At 42.1% G+C, this 16,996-nt stretch overlaps 1 protein-coding gene across 1 annotated transcript in view; it reads right to left on the reverse strand.

The window, feature by feature from the left end:
• Positions 1–15,014, reverse strand: part of LOC103758974 (netrin-4) — a 45,365-nt gene extending 30,351 nt beyond the window's left edge. Inside the window, exons 1-2 of the mRNA XM_008925284.2 lie at positions 14,173–15,014; positions 7,065–7,606 (exon numbers count right to left, since the gene is read on the reverse strand). Coding sequence (XP_008923532.1) covers positions 7,065–7,606; positions 14,173–14,239 — 609 coding nt within the window. The 5' untranslated portion in view covers positions 14,240–15,014. The remainder of the gene's footprint in view (positions 1–7,064; positions 7,607–14,172) is intronic.
• Positions 15,015–16,996: the final 1,982 nt, after the last annotated feature.

Consider the following 16,996-nt stretch of genomic DNA (forward strand, 5'->3'; position numbering starts at 1 on the left):
CTGCTATCAAGGGCATATTTATCATTCTGATTTTCAAAAATCAATCAGCTGCACCTCAAAATCTCTACCCTGTCCCCTCTTGAGTTTTCTAAGAGCAAGAAAGTCTGGAGAATGCTGTAAATGTACAAAGCTCAAAAAGGTAGCCACTGTTAGAGGATTGATTTTGCTGTAAGCTGGCACAGCCTCACATTGTTTTATCACCAATCAAGAGATCATCTTCATTCTCGAGACAGTGTCTCAAATTTTTGATTTCTTGCCATAGGTTTTGCTTCTCCATTCTTGATTCATCTAATTCTGTTTTCTTAACCTGATCTTCCAGCCAGTATTAGTCAGAAAAGATGCGGACACAACAAAGGTTCCCCCTTGCAATCTCATAGCCTAAGGTCAAGGAATATAAATCATAAATGGAGGGCAATGCCAATGCGTGGCCTCCTACAAAAGAAGATCCTTGTGCAGAACAAGAATTTGATATTACAAATAATCCTTAAGCTATGTTGATCACGTTGCACTCAATCAGGTTAATGAGGTCAGAAATGTCTGTGTGCTTATACTAGGTCCATCAGAAGGAAGCTGCAATAAAAACTCTCATCAGCCCTAAATCCTCTTCATTAAGGGATTTTCATGTGAGTTGATTTTGTTCTTAAAGGAATAGTAAACAATTGTGTCTGAATTTTTCCTACCTCGTGGCATACATCCTCTGATTTATTTGTTAGAGCCCCTTGACTTCTGTCTTGTGGTACAGTAGTCCTAAAGAAGAAGTAATCTTTTTCCTGATTTACTCTATGGAGCACAAAGTTTAGCTGTTCTCTTAGCCATTAGAAGGCCCATTCTGACAATCCATGGAATAGTTTTTTTTAGTCAAGATCCACTGCTTTTCTGTCCTTCCAGAGAACAAAACTCAAAAGCCGGTATAGAATATGATAGTTTGTTAAAGAAATAATTGTGAATTTCATTTTTTTAATTTATTTGAGCTGGGTAAACTCAGCTACTACCAAGACAATGGCATCTTGAATTCATTCTGTATTCTCCAAATTAGAAAGAGATGATGTCCTTTCAGTTTGCATTTGCTTTGAGGTTATTCCAGTAATCCAGTCAGTGTGGCATTAATATTAATATTTAGGCAGTGCTGCCAGTATGAGTGGCACGATTGAAGTTAGACAGACAAATTTGAAGAGCCATGCAGACCTTTTCTCTTCCTCAAACAAATTGTGTTCTGTAAGTTCAGGTTCTCTGCAGATGCACATCTGTGTAGAAAGGCAAGGGCTGTAGGGAGAAGCAGTATCCTCTTTCAAGACAGGTAATGTAGTTGGAGTACAAAATCTAGATTATTTGACTCAAAACCCTTCAGCTTTCAGTCTGTATGGAGGGAATGGGCAAAACTCCTTCCATTCTACATAGCAGCAGCTCACGGAGGGGTGTGAGAACATTTCCATGCTCCCACAAAGTGCACTGTCCTTTTTTGTTATGAGGAAAGGTCCTTGCTCTGAAATGGTGAAGGGTGGCACAAGGAGTTCCGTGATGCAACAGCCTGACTGGGAACTGGATTGATAATGAGGAGACTCATTTCACTGTTTGCTGAATTGTCAGGGAAAGCTAAAACAACCCATCACCATCAGTGTCAACCAGTCTGTGTTCTCATGGGAGAGAATCCATTTCTTTTAAGTGGAGCCACTTATATCTCTAGGTCTTGGCTGAAATCTTACACATGACCAGATTTAACTAAGTGTATAATCTCACCATGACAGTGATGTGTGGCCAACTGTAGAGCAAGCATTTAAGTGTTCTTTTGCCTGGAGTTTAAAAATTGCAACAATAAATTACTTAGATTATAGCATTTCAGCCAACAATTTTTTTCACAGTTGAGACTTGGAAAAAAAAAAAAAAGCAATGGCTGCAACTCCAATAAAGTTTTATGAAACAAAGTCAGAAGAAAAAATAATTTGATATCTGCTGCCTTGTATGTTCAGGAAATGCACAAAATGCAGAAGCAATGCTAAAAAAACCACTGCGGCATCTTTCTGGCTGGTTTATCATGTTCCACATGTTTCTGACATGGCTCATTACAAACCAGGTCAGAGAAGGACACTTGGTGCCCTCCTCAAGTTCGCTTGCCAGGGATGGGATTGCTAGACTAGTCTCATCAGTTCAAATTCCCTTCAGAGACAAATCCTTGCCTTAATTCTTCCTCCAGGGAAGCAGGGCCTGGCAGTGCTGTCTGCTTGTTTACACTGCTGGTGTTAACTGCTTCCTCTCAACCTGCCTCTGCATTCAATCTGCTCCACAGTTCAAGTTGAAGGAAATGCTGAACAGACAGCCCTAGTCATAACAATCAGGCACTTACCTTCACTAGTGACTAATCCCTCCTGGAATCCTTTCTGGCTGGAAGCTGGAATAATATGAACATCATGCAGCTTCGAGAGGCCAGTCCTGATGACTGTTGGACAATTCACTGCAATACAAGACCCTGTCCTTACATCTTAGCTACTAGGAGTTCAACCTTGTGATGTGCTGTGCATGTTTCTTTTCAGTGACCCCTCTGCCATATGAGATCAGAACTCTAAGAAGCCACTGAAGCCTCAGTGGTGACCTCTTGAATTATTGATGTTGCCACTTAATGAGGTATGTGTGTGTGTGTGCCCCCACACAGGGGATCCCCCTCTATTTATCAAAAGGTTTGGCATGAATACAGTAAAAGAAAAGCCTGAGAAAAGACAGCAAAAATTGTAGGTCCTTGGAACAGTATCACACACATTCCACACAGAGCCCTGTTCCCAGCCTGGTTTGGTGTCGGGGTGCAAGCAGTCACTCTGCCACAACTATTGCTCAGGAAGTCTCTGTGGATGGAGAAAGGCAGCAGAGACCTTCAGTGTCAGTGCAGAAGAAAAGGCCTTCCACAGAGTTGCCTGTGGCTTCTCTCTGAACAAGCTGGTGGCTTTTGGAGTAGACAGAAGTGTGTCCCATCACAACATGTCCTGATCTGGCATTCACTGAGTGTGTTTAGAAGAGTGATTAAACATCTTTTAGCTACAAAGAGGGTCCACTCATCTTTGACAAAAGGCACTGCTGGGGACTTCTGTCCCTAAAGAGGTCACCACAGGATACAAAACGGAGGATGAACAGGTCTTCTGTGCAAGGCACACTTAACATGTTGCCATAGAAACCAGTTACTTAATTCAGGCATACACAATTCTTCCAGCCCCCAGTGAATTCCAGTAATGGGTTTATTATATCACACTTCATTGGTGTCATCTGTCACACAGACACTCACATAAATGAACCAGCCTCTGATTCAAAACTCCCTTCCCCTAGCTAGACCCAATAGGGAAAGGGTCTCCTTTTAGGTCTGGTGGCTATGAACAGGTCAGTGTTCTACCTCACTTTGCATGCTAACAACTTTCTTTCATGCAAATATCATGCTCAATGGAGGAGAACATTTGTTTCCATTTCCTGATATTCTAGTTTATTAAAAATATGCTCTTAATCTCTCAGATCCTTGAGTGCACGTGGTGTCAGGATGCAAGTTCAAACATTTTGGTCCGTGTTTCCTCCATAGGATGTTTGAACTGTAAGTCACACTAAAATCTGGCACAATGTTGTGATAATTTCTCCTTTTGTTTGGGCTTGAGTTTTAATTTATATTAGCTGACCTGAAGGCTCATTTTAGGCTCTATGACTATGTAGTACAGTGTTTTTAAGTTAGCAAAACAGATAGAGGGACAAGTAGGTAAAAAAGGTCTCAGTTGATGCATAAGGCTCCATACCAGTATTCCCTGTAGATGTACTTACAGTAGATGAACAGATCTTAAAAATGTGGGGTTGGTTTTAGTTCCTGAACTAATGATGGGGATCCTAGGATCTCAGATAGGTAGATTCCATCTGCAAAAGTACTCTGGATCTGAACAGGTGTAATGGGTTTAATAAATGCTTGAGTAAAAGAAAATGAAAAGAGATATTAGAAAGTAGTCTCCTTGCATTCCTGCATTAGTTGTTCCCCAATGCCTGACACCTTCTCTCTCAGCTGTATCTTATCTGGGATAGAATGGAGATGTGTGACCCTCTCAGAGAAAAATAAGGGACAATCTACCAGAGACAAGGGATATACCTTAACTTATTGATACACTATATTCTGTTGTGACATTGTCACATCACTCATCCAAATGAGCTTCCATTCTCATCTCCTAAAATTTTCTCTTCTGCTAAGGTTTCTACCCTGCTACCAGGAAAAGACTTTCACGGTCTTGGAGGACCACCAGAATGTGCTGACTCAGGGAGATGTATCTCAGTTTACAGATGTGTGGAGGTTACTGCAGCTCTACCACCTTCTCCTTTCACACCTACATTTTCAGTTCTGGGAGCCAGTTGACCTGAAATCGTGTTTCATTATGTGTCCCAGCATGGGTTTTAAAATTAAGTGTTCTCAGTAAACCGTGTCTTTTTTTTTATTCCTTTTGTGCCCTGTTAAAAAAGGAACTTGTGTCTCTTCTCCAAATGAATAAGACCCAAGAAAAACCTGAGTGTCATGTGGTGGAAATTACTTCAGCACCCTCAGTAAAGAAAACTGGCGTTTACCTCAAGCATTGGTTAGCATTTAAGTTGAAACAGTTTGGATCACTTCAGAAGCTGTCAGCTTGTGATGTGAGCCCCTCAGCAATTCAAGGCTTAGCCAGAATCAGTAGTAGATTCTGGATAGGTCAGAGTAAAGGTGAAAAAGAAACAGAAAACACTGAAGAAAATAGTGGTGAGGGTTCAAGAACTACCTTCCAAGTCACTTGAGTCAGTGTTTGAGGAGGTGCCCCGGTGACATTTGTGACATCTTCAAAACGAGGTGTAAAGCTGCAGTTCTGAGATGCAAAGCTCCTGTGAGACTTGCAGTAAGAGTAGCAATGTCACTCAGGCAAATCTGATCAGGTATCACTTTAAATAACTACACTCTGCTTCCCTTTATTTCCATTCACAAAAGAATCTGCTGTGTCATGCTGCTGACCTGAAAAGCCTAATGCTTCTGCACCCTTGCAATAGTGACGTTACATGGATTGATTAAGAGGTCTCTGTAAAGCCTGTCCAGAACTTGACAATCCTTTTGGGTTAATGTGATGTGAAACAGTGTTTGTCTTGTTCTCTGTCAAGTTGCCATACAGATTCCTGTGCGCTGCTGTAAAGCTTCACCTCCTCCCGTGGAGGAAGTGACCTCTCTATGTATTCAATTCGTGTTCATGGAAGTATTTGGGATCTGCAAGGGTATAACCTGTAAATATAGGACTGTTCTTACTATTAGTATTGCTTTCTGACATCTACTACCACAGAGTAGATTGATTAAGCATACACATACTCACTTCAGTGTAGTTGCTGCCCAAGTTGACAGAATCATTTTGACACTTGTAAACAAAGGTTTGTGTTGGATGAATGTTTTATTATTTGATTTTCTGCCATCCACTTCTCAGATTCGTTGTAGAAGCAACACATGGTCTTAATGATAATCCCCAAGGTTAAAGAAGCACAAAAGCCAACATAGTGCAGGGCAACAGGGAAACTGTACTAGAGAAGGAAGAGTTGTTTTGCATTTAAGGCCAAGGCATTTGCCTCAGACCCTGCATTCTGTCTCTTACTCAACCAGAATTGTCCTGTTTTACCACAAAACACTTCACCTTTTTGTGCTGCTCTTTCCCAATCTGTGAAATGGAAGCAGGACCCTTGTATGTGTGCTGAAGATCATTAACTGGATCTTGCAAAGCACTTCCAGATTTTTGATTGGAAGGCACACAAGAGTGGAAAATTATATTACTTGCTGAGATTCTATGTTGACGTGGCAAATTGTAATCCCTCTACAGAAGACATTTGGATGTCTTTGACTTAAATTAATCATCCTAACTGACCATCAGAATTACTACACCCAGAAATAAGATAGTTTAGTAGTCAGATGATCTGTTCCAGATTTCTAATATGCAGAGATGTTTCTTAGCCTGTTGCACAAAGATGAACTTGGTCTCTCCTTACTACTGTTTCCCTGTCTCGGGTATAGTACACTAGTTTCTTTTCACGTACATTTTGAAGTGCACTGCTAGAACACAGGATTTTTTGAAGCCTGTCTGGACCATTCACCTCATCCCTAAGCTTAATTTGCAGCAAAGTATTACTGATGAATCTTCATGATCACTTCCAGACAGAGAAACCAAAAGGATTATGACTTCTCCAAGGAAGAGAGAAGGAAATAAAAGGAAGTGAAAAGACTCCAGCCTCTGTTGTGAATATAGGAATATTTTATGATCTCCCTTTGTACCATTATGTCTTCTCTATAAAATGATACCAAGATATTTACCTTCTTTCCCATCTAAACTCTTTCAAGATTGATGAATGAAAGGAATTTTGACTAAACTGAGTGTCTGATTACTAAGAGTAGTTAATATTCTTGTCAGAGGAATTTATCAGAGCAACTGTATATTTATTTTAAAAAAATCCTTTTGCATATGTTTAATAACAGAATATTCATACCAAGGGAGGGGCTTTTCCCACTGTTGAATAGTGAAGCCTGGCTGCTCACTCCCACTTTCTGCTTCTAAGCAGTTTCATTTCTGTAGCCTGCTTGATACAATCAGCAGTCACTACCAGCAAGAAAAATTACATTAAACTTAGGAGAATGATATGTTTAAAACCATTCAATCATCTAGGAACTATTTATATGGAGAAGAAAATGAAACACCATGCAGTTCATGTCATCCTAAAGTAGGAAAATGGTTTGGATAAATCAGACTCTACAAATGTGTATTTCCCTACATCTACTTTGTTGGAATTCTAGCTCAGTTATTGGCATCTGCAGTGTACAATTAGGCAACGTTAATCCTATTCTGTCAAAGCTCTCATAAAATAAATTTGTTAAAGTATTTCCATTCATTTTCATTGATATACAATTTCTCCTCTTCTTCCACTTTATTTTCTTAACACAAAGCCCTTTGGGATGGGCTACCTTTCTGAATTTATACGCACAGTATGTGTTTTAGCACTCTGGTTTTCAGGCCCTCTTCAGCTGTTTGACATTAAAGTTAGTCCAAGCCTCAGTTATTGCTTACCTCTCCTCTGGTGCAGGGCACTGCATCTGAATACCTGGAAGTGCACATGGAGCCTTCCTCAATGAGATCATCCTGGAGCCCAAAAGTAGCTGTACAGTTGACAGAGAAATACTTGTAGGGCCTCCAAGTCTGCCCGTAATCCTGGGATCTTTCCAACACCATTGCAGCTGGGCGAGGTGACTTGAACACGGCAATGACGTGGGTCAGGTAGAATTCTGTTTCGAAGTCCAGTCGGATTTCTTCCCTGTGTACCCCTTGGGCAGACTGCCACCAGGAGACGGGGTTTGCAAAGAAATCATCCGTCATGTCAGCGGGGAGGTGGGAGTTGTCAGGCTGGTTGGCGTTGCACTTGGTGCAGCGAGGCTGCCCACAGCCGCGGGAGGGGCGGTGCAGGAGGCTGTGGTCTGGGTAGGAGCAGTACAGCTCCGTGCTGTTCTGGCCACACGTGGTGAGGGTGACTGGTGTCCTCCCCGCCGCGAGGTTTCCCACCGGAGGGTTGCAGGCACGGCCATTGCAGCGGAAGGCTCGCGGTCTTGTGGGGTCTGAAAGAAGGGCAAAAGAAACACAACAAGTAGAACTTCTCAAATACTTCTCAGGGTGTAATGCAGGTGACGAGACAAATGTTTGGAGTCCTCATCTGGGGACTGACATACAAGAGGACACCTTCAAAGGAGAGCTGCTTCATCTTTTCACACTAAGTTTTGAGGCAGTTTCTCAATTAATCTAGTCCTTGTGTTTGGTACCTAACTCAGAAACTGATGTTTATGGAGCTTAACCTTAATTTCTGTTGAAAATGCAGTTGGTCCACTGAATTTTATGTTTAACCAGAGAAATCTTGTGTTGTCTTACTTTCACTCTAGTAAAGATCTGTATTGACTGAATCTATTCAATGCATCTATCATTATCAGAGAGCAAAGTCAAACTGGAGTGTACACTGTGGATACATTAAGAAAAGAGATGATTCTTGTCCAACAGATTACAGACACTAATTACACATAAAAACACATAAAGAAAGCATGTATTTCTACAGCTGAGTGTTGAGTTTCTACTGCTCCTAATAAGATCAGGGGGAGTTATTAATTCATAACAGAGCTGAAAATCAAATCTATCTTTTGTTTTAATACCTTGACATGGAGATAGATGACTACATTCTGTTTGCCAAGTTTGCAAATATTGGCAAATTTTTGGCATCTTCAATGGATATATTTACTTATTTCTAAATTAAGAAAAGGTAGGGATAACTACAAAGTCTCAATATTTTTTGAAAATCAATAGTGTCTTGTGAAGTGGAATTAAAGGTCATTCCAAAACCTTATTACCATGCTGGAGAAAACTGCATTTCTAATGACATACCATGTCCTCTTTGCAACTTAACACTCTAGAAGGAGTTAAAGACTGACCTTGCAAGGTCATAAATCTAATCCAAGAGGTCACAAGTCAGATGACTGGCTGTAGGTCCTACAGGAAATGACCCTTCCAATGAAACATAGGATGACCATAAACCCTGAGTAATCTAGGAGCAGTTCAAAGGTCAGCTATTAGTTCAACATTCTAGGTAAAATTTTAAAATCCCTACTCAATTTATGTTCAGCCTTTCCTCAGGTAAAATTAATTTAAAAATCAAGTTAGGTCAAAGAAAGGAGCCTCCAATTCGGCCTTATAGAAGTACTCAAAGTACTTACAAAAGTGTCAAATTGACACCCCTCTTTCCAAAAGGAAAGTTTAAGGTGAAAAAATGTGTCCGACATACACTGTTTTGTTTCTGAGTTGGCTCTGTCCTTAGTTCTTCAGTGACATCTCTACCAGACCAGGAAAGAAAGGTCAAACGTGGACATTATTTTGGAAAACACCTCATGCATTTTGCTTCCCAGGATTAGGACACAAAATAGAATTATTGTATGTCCACTGAATCCCATTGACCAAAGGTGTGTACCATTTTAGCTTACATAAAGTGTAAGGTAGTCTTAAACTTCAGGTAGAAAGAAAGGAGATCATCCAAAAATGCTCTTGACTACTCTTAGAAACAGGTGGAAGCCACCCTTAAGGTAATTTGGAGTGTGTTTGCTGGCAAAGATTTTTTTTAGTATTCAATTGAAGCCCTAGGAGACTGGCAGAGCTTAGAGGGCAGCAGTGCCTGAATTACACGTGCACCTGGAAGTCTTCAGATCAAAGGAATGAAAGCTGCCCCTCCTCAGTCCCACCAGCCAGCACAGAGATGAGGATTTGCAGAAGTCATCTGGAGAGGAATGGAGAGAAGATGGGGATGTTTGGCTCTATTGGTTCTGTTCTCTGTTCCCCACCTTCATCTGAGCAGGTGATTCCTAGCACTGCTGGAGATCTTCCACCAAGTCCTCACACCATCCCAACTGCTTGATGGCCATTTCAATGGAATTTCTTTCTGATTGTGAACTTCTTGTTCCATCTGAGCCCAGTGCAGTGACAGGGGAACACCAGGAGGTTCAGAGGCTTTTATCTAGGAGGTTCCTTGCAATATCTGAGTCTTTTTGTCCTGAGAAGGGACTCAGATTTCCATAGAAGTTGTTTAGAGCTTCCTCCTTTTTGCAGAGCATCTGAAATTCCAAATTTTTATGTGCTCTGGAGGGTAAATTTTACTGAGTCATGCAGAATTCTAGAAATAAAGATAAATCTATACTTATACATATATAATGAGCTACCACTGCATGCCTCAACAATGTCTTTGAGAGTGACATTTAGATTCATGTTCATGTCAAAACCGTTTGGAAAAAAACTACCAGAAATAAGGAAGGCACAGCAATATCTGTCTTTGAAGTAGATTCAGTATAAACTGATTTTGCTCAGTGCTGCACAAAGGTGTCATCTTTGCCTCCAGAGAATTTCAGTGGGACTGGTCTTACAACTGAGCTTTGAACAAGCATTAGTTCTGAATAAGAGTCAGGTTACTTAGTTTTGATCAGGAATGGATCCGTGTTACAAATGCTATTGGATTATGGATGATTATGGATACATATACCATGTAATTAAAAGGAAGTCCATCTCTGTTGATGGATTACACAACTAAAGCTTTCACTGAGGAAATGGGATGCTGGAGTTCCAAATTTAAGAAGTTGTATGAGGGGAAACTTTGCAGACAAGAATGTGAGAAAGCAAAAAGGGAAACATTTTTAAAAGGGAATGTCTGCTTTTTATGTTTCCTATAAATGGGAAATATAAAGCCTTGTATTGAGTTTTGTAGCTGTTTTTTTCTGAATCTGGAAAAGAAAGAAAGATGTTTGTTCTCCTGAACAGCAGTCACAAGAACGTCTATCTGCTCTGCCTGCTAATGCAGCAACATCAATAAACAGTTCCTGTCTGAACTGCTGTGTCATTAGGAAAATGGGAGAAGAACAAAGTGCAAATTAGCAGAAGGGAGTTTGAGAGAATGAGAGAGATTGGAAAACAAATCTGCAGTCGATTAAAAGCTTTGTATTTAAAGAAATCAATTGGCAGAACATTACTTGGCCACAAGGACTGTGCAGCCTGTCCATCACTCAGTGATTCTGTGGAAACAACACAAAATGCTGAATCTGGACAGCAAGGGGAGATCGCTGCAGAAGAGAACCAGCAGCCAGACAAACAAACAACTTACCCCAACTGCCAGGAGGACTCACTGAATAATTCATAAAGAACTAAAGAGTTTGATTACGCATGGGCCCTGCATGTTATTATGAAGTTGATTAGATTTTACTCCATGGAGGATGGCTTGGCTCCATAAATGGTATGATTAATTTATTTGTTTGTTTTCTAGTCCCTCAGAGCTGTGCCACAAAGTGGCAGGTCAATGGCACATGCTCAGCACGTGTTCCAACAATGGTGTTATCTGATGATTAGGAAATCATACAGTTCAAGGGAGGTCATACTATTGATATTCCTGGGACACCATTTACAAATGGAGATCTCTTACTTCAGAACCTTGTAATGTAACAGAACATTGTAGACATTAACTAAAAACAGCTTCATTTTTTTTTTTCACCCCCCCATTGGATACCCAACAGAAGAAAGGTCGTATGGCATCTTATCCAAAAGCCTGCTGATGGGACTGGAAAGATGTCTAATATTTTATGAGTGATTTGAATTGGAATTTTTATTTCTTTTCCCTATGCAAATTTATGTTTTTGTGTATTCAGTTCTCCTGCAGTTACTCAGGAGAGCAAATTTCACAGATCTGAGAAACAGTAAAACCTTTGGGCATCTTCTGCTGTGTTTTTGATGGATCAGTTTCAGCATGGATGTCCAACCTGGATTTCACTTGTTATACATTATATATCTGTTCAGCTTTTTTCTTAATAGCCAAAAAGTTTTAAGTTTTATTTTAAAGCTAACCACCCTGGGGAACTGAGTTACTCAAATTTTTATTAGTCAGACCTAGGACTTTATCCTTTAACACTGGTTACAACAGAAGTGCTGTACAACCCTTTGGTTTGCCTGGGACCAACATGTAGTAAGTTTGGCAAGTCTTCATCCATATGAGTAGCCTGATGTATTTCTGCACTAAAATAGCCCTGATAACTGGGGCTAATGAGCCAGCCTTCATAAATACCCCAGAGGTGAAGTTCAGAACATGCTGTGAAACCAAGGTGCCTCCATGACCTGAGGCAAGGACAGAAGAATTAGGTCCCAGGCCGGGGCTCTCTTCCATTGTGTCCAGTTGCAGTTTGCCTGCCCACATCCCCTCTGGAGCAACAGTGGGCTCCAACACCTGCAGCTTTGCTCGCAGATGAGCTGAATAACCTCAGACCAGATGAAACCAAAACCTGCTGATAACTGGATCCTGCAATTGATTTTAAGTTTGATGGTGGAAATGGCCTTTTCTGACCCCATCACATACTCTTTCTCAAGGCTCCCATTGGGATGAGAGCTGGCCCAGGTGCTGCTCCCCAGGCCACTGCTCACATGGGGAGGTCTGGGGCTGAAGCAAGATCCCAAGCTGTTGGCAGTCCTGTGTCAAGCTGTGTCTCAATATGCAACAGTTTTCAGATCACTACAGAGTCTGTTTGAGGAAATAATGTCCTCCACCTGCATAAGACTAGGGGAAGGATCATCCAAGTGTCACATCTTACAATATAAACCCTAGGTGTCTGCTCCAGCCTAAGCAGTAAGGTATTTTTTGTTTTGGTTTGGTTGGTTGGTTGGTTGGTTGGTTGGTTTTTTCTCCCCATGGCATTATATTTAAAGATCTAAGGAGCCAGTCTTGACAACCTGGACTGTCTTCTCTATACAGGGATGGCAGAAGGCAAATATTGTACTCCCCACAAATATTATGTGTCATGTATTCCCCAAACAACTGCCCCATCAATTTGTTTCACTGCTGACCAGCAGGGATCAGCTATAGAGCTGAAAAGGGAGTTTACTGTATAGGCTAAGGAAGTATGCCAAAAACATACTTCTCTGTACACCTCTCAGCTCTAAATAAAGAATAAAAAATGAACAGGTAATCCTTGTGCTTTCACAGGCTGATAGTGCAACCTTTTCATCAAGCACCAAATATTTATTTAAAGGGACATTGAGTCCTTAGCAGCATCACCTTCAATATCCAGTTGTTTTGCTGCTATTCACCATGTCCCACACTATTATTCTGACTAAGTTTAGCTCCGTACAGAACACACTCCCTCCCTTCAAATTCTCTTTCCGAGCAGTCGGCTGGGGGCTGCATTTCCTTGAAGATTTGTTTTCAGTCAGCGAATGGGATGCCGAGCAAATTTAGGCTACTTTGTAACAGGCTGCCTTCTGCAACAGTGTCAGCAACTTTACAAGACATCTCTGTAACCTTTCTGTGCTGTGTGTCAACACATGCATCCTGTAGGGAGCTTATAACCTAGCCTGGGAAACCAGCGAATGCCCAAAATAAGACATTTGACTAAGGCACAAGTACTCCTCCCCTCATTCTCTGTCATGCTGTGACAGACAGCCTTTTCCCCAAATGGGATACTGAGCAATATGACAGGAGTGTAAATTTATGGGCTGTTTTCAGTTTTTTTTAAAAAAATCTCTTGCCATTATGGAAATCTATGTCTGTTATCAGAAGGGCTCTAGCAAGGGAATAATCTGAGCTGAATATACTTGATCAGGCTCTGCCTCTGCTGGAGCTTGCAGGATAGCTGAGCACTTCATTTGCTTTCAAATCACTGCATGAAGAGTGTTGTTCCTGTCCTAATACTCTGAGCATACAGGTGAAATTTAAACCACTGATATGCTTTCCTGTACAGGAAGAGAGATCCCAAGACATTATCTCAAAGGAAAACTCACCGAGGATGTATTGTTGTTTTATCAATAATTATTTTTATTTTTCTGACCTGACCTTCATAACTTAACCCTTTTAAACTTAAAGATGTATTAAACCACAGCAGAAAGAAAAAATGCTTTGCTTTCTTTCCTTTAAGGGATTTGTCTCCATCATAATCCCGGTATTTTTAGGTCCCTATGTAAATATGCAGCTGTATCATTCCTGTATCATATGTATATTTGTACACCCACGTATACACACACAACTAATCAACTTCTCTTTCTGTCCTAATGCATTTTTCTCTAATGCTAATTTAATCCCATCCACTGCATGTTAACTATTAAATCAGGGAATACAATGAATGAATGGACTGTTCTGGATAAATAAGAATTCCTAAACAGCATCTCTGATTTTTAATGATGCAATATTAAGTAACATTAAGAGAATAATTCAGATTCCTATGGTGATAATATCCAAGGATGTTGTAATTTCACTATTGTCCTGCCTAGAAAGGCAGTGTTTCATCCTCAAAACAAACATCCAGCATATCTCAATCCACCTACCTCTTCCTTTTTCTCTTACTTTTCTTTTGTTTGCAAAACTAACACACTTTTTTCTTGTAAGGATTTATGAAACTGTACATCCTATAAGGCTTTGGAAGGAGACTGAACTGTAAAGCTGTTTATTGCGGGGAATAATAAGCTTTTATGTATATTGACTAACACGAATTCCTTGTAAAAATCCAATCTAAAACAAAGATGACTTTTTTTTTTTTTTAAACAAACAGAGCTGATTTCTATCCCATTTCCCCTTGTTAAATTTAGGATAAATTGTTTCAGAATGGCAATACTGATTTATTTTGCTTACCTGCTTCCCCATGGCCAGAAATAAAATATTCCAAGAAAACAATCAGCATGATGCCTTTATGCTGCATGGTTGTCAGTAAAATATTTGTCCTCAGTGGAGCAAAAAAAGACCTGCAGTAATCTACAGGTTTGGTGCTTGCATGGCTTTTCTGTATTTTCTTTCTTTCTTTCTGCTCACCTTCCTCTCAGTGTAGGGGTCAAGGCTGCTGTCTCATTCTTCTTGTTCTCCTTTGGGTCCAGAGGTGGTTTGGTTTTTTTCAGGGCTCAGATGCCTTCTGGGTGTCACCCATACATTGCTTCCAATAAATAAATAAATAACAAAGCTTTTCTGTGCCTTTACCCCTCTCCATGCAGCGGGCTGGGGACGTTCACATCCCTGACGCAGCGCCTCGGATGCACCATCGAGGGCTGATGCGAGGCGGAGAGCTCTGCTCGGTCCGGTCCTTGGCGCTTCTTTGGATGCTATTTCGAAACTTTCATTCCTGCTCCTTGCTTTTGGTGGAGCTTCGGTTTGGCTGTGCCTGGGTTCACCCTGGCAACCTTCCCTACCTCCTCGCACCTCCCGCAGGCTGCTGCTACCCCGGGTAGCGAGGGGGTCCCGGCAGCCTGAACCCTGCTTTGTTAGGAGGTGCCCCCCAGTACCTTCGCTCCCTTTGCTCCCTGCAGCAGAGGGTCATAAGAAGAGCAGAGTTGGCTTTGCTCCCTGAGAGATGATGAGAAGCAAGTGCTTTCCTGGCTCTTCTCCCTTTTTATTTTGGTTTGTTTTATTTTATTTTATTTCCCTCCTCCCTCCGCTGTCACGGAAGCCGCTTCTCCCCCACCTCCAAGGGATTTGCTTCACACAGCGAGCGCCAGGGGAGTGGAAAACAAACCCAACGCCAGCTCGCCGGGGCCGGTGCCCGGGCAATCCCCGACCGTCTCTGCTGCTGGACCGGCTCCTGACCGCGACGCGGGGGCTGCGGATCTCAGGGAGGGGCAGCGGGCAGGCGTGGGCAGGGGCTGCTCTCCCGGGATGGAGGTGCAATGCCCAGCGCCAGGCGAGAGGGGGAAAGGGAGAGGGGGCTGGAGAATCCTTCCTTCCTGCTGCTACAGCAAGGCTTAGGGCGGGGGGGTCCTGCCCTCCCGAGGGCGGGTTAGTTATCTGCAAGTTTTGTCGCTGCCTCCCTTCAGCCCGTAGGACATCTCTCGGTCCTAACCGGACAGTTCTCTGCTCCTGTCTGCCTGCAAAGGGGATTATTAAAACATGTGATCTTCTTCCTGGGCTTTATATGTGCTTTTTTTTGTTTTTTTTTAGGTCCGTTCCGCACCTCCTCTTGGGCCGGGCTGGTGCTGGTTGGGCTCAGTCGCGGGCGTTGTTTTTCCAACAGCATCCTCCCCTCCTGCAGCCCGTGTGTGTCCGTGTGTTTCTGTGCGCGTCCGTCTGTCCCTGCAGCACCCTCTGCCAGCCCACCCGGCACATGACACCTGCCCCGAGCCCCGGGGACACGGCCCTCGCACCCCCGGGCCTGGGGACAGAGGGTGGCCGGGTTCAGGTAAAGCTCCCGTGGTGTACAAGCGGGCACACGCACCAGCTTCATTCCATAACCACTGGCAGGAGCCGGGACAAGCCAGGCAGCGAGGGGACTTGTGACTGCCTGGAAAAGCTGGGATGTCTGCGCTGGCAGAATCCTTGCAGTTGGACTCAGTAACTCCAACACAAAGCTCTTGGGGACTCAGAGAGACTCCAGCATGTAGTGATGAGGGGGTGAAAGTGTTCAGCCCTAGGAAACAAAAGTTAATTCAGGGTGTATGTTCCCACTTCTTCATTCTCTCTTTCCTCAGGTTTCTCATCAATATAACGCCAATAACTTCTGCTCCATGTCACAGAGGAAACAGGTCCGAGGGGAGTCCAATGCAAACGGGGTTATTCTTGTGCTCATGTGTGTGCAGGATCAGACCTTAGAGGGATTTGAAGAATGTAGGTCATACAAAGAAGAAAAAGGAAAGATTTATTTCCCTTTGGGTTGGGAATGTTTATGTAAGGCAGGGTTATTTAGCTAGGTTTTGGTGCAGAATTTTTTGACTTTACTCTTATCTTTCTTTTCTATTTTGGTATGTTTTTAATACGAAAACCAAACAGAAAACTTTGAAATATGGAGGCTTTCCCCTCTCCTTTTTGTCTTTGCCTTTTGTTTGAAAGCAGCTAAAATACTGTTTAATTACAAAACAAAATTCTCCTGCTGTAAATGACAGTATCCTTCAGAGGGTCTGAGTCTGCTGTGTGCTCATTTCCCCTGGGATGTTCTGAGTTCTTTCAACTCGAGCATCTTCAGTGGGAGCTGGGGATGTGCAGGATGTCCTAGAGCTAAAGCGGATCTGACATTAATGAGAGGCTGTCATTTAATAATTGTGCTTTGTTGTCATTGCTCGTTGATTGCTGCCTTTGTGGGGAAATGCTGTATTTTTTTATTTGCAAGTTTTAGCCTCATTCCTAACTGAAATGCTTCTCCCAGTTAATTTCACCAGGCTTAAACTGTGGCACTTGTAATTTAATAGATGTAATAAAGGTCAAGAAGCTGCTGTGCAATTTAAACAACCACCTAAAATAGAGAGCAAAGTTCATGCTGCACTGGTAAGTGGAAAATCAAAGTTAAGTACATCCATTTACCTGTGATGCCTGAATGGCAGTACCATAAGACTTTCTAGTTGTTGATTGTAGGGTATAAAACTGACATAGAATGGAAAGCCTTCGTTTTTCCAATTATTGACTGTCTTGAGGAGCCCACTACCAGTGCTAATGAGTACATTTCCAGAGTAATGCTGCGAAAATCCATTCATGCCTGTGA

This window comes from Manacus vitellinus, unplaced genomic scaffold (genome assembly GCF_001715985.3).
Source record: "Manacus vitellinus isolate BGI_N305 unplaced genomic scaffold, ASM171598v3 scaffold_14_pilon, whole genome shotgun sequence".
Classification (NCBI taxonomy): Eukaryota; Metazoa; Chordata; class Aves; order Passeriformes; family Pipridae; genus Manacus; species Manacus vitellinus.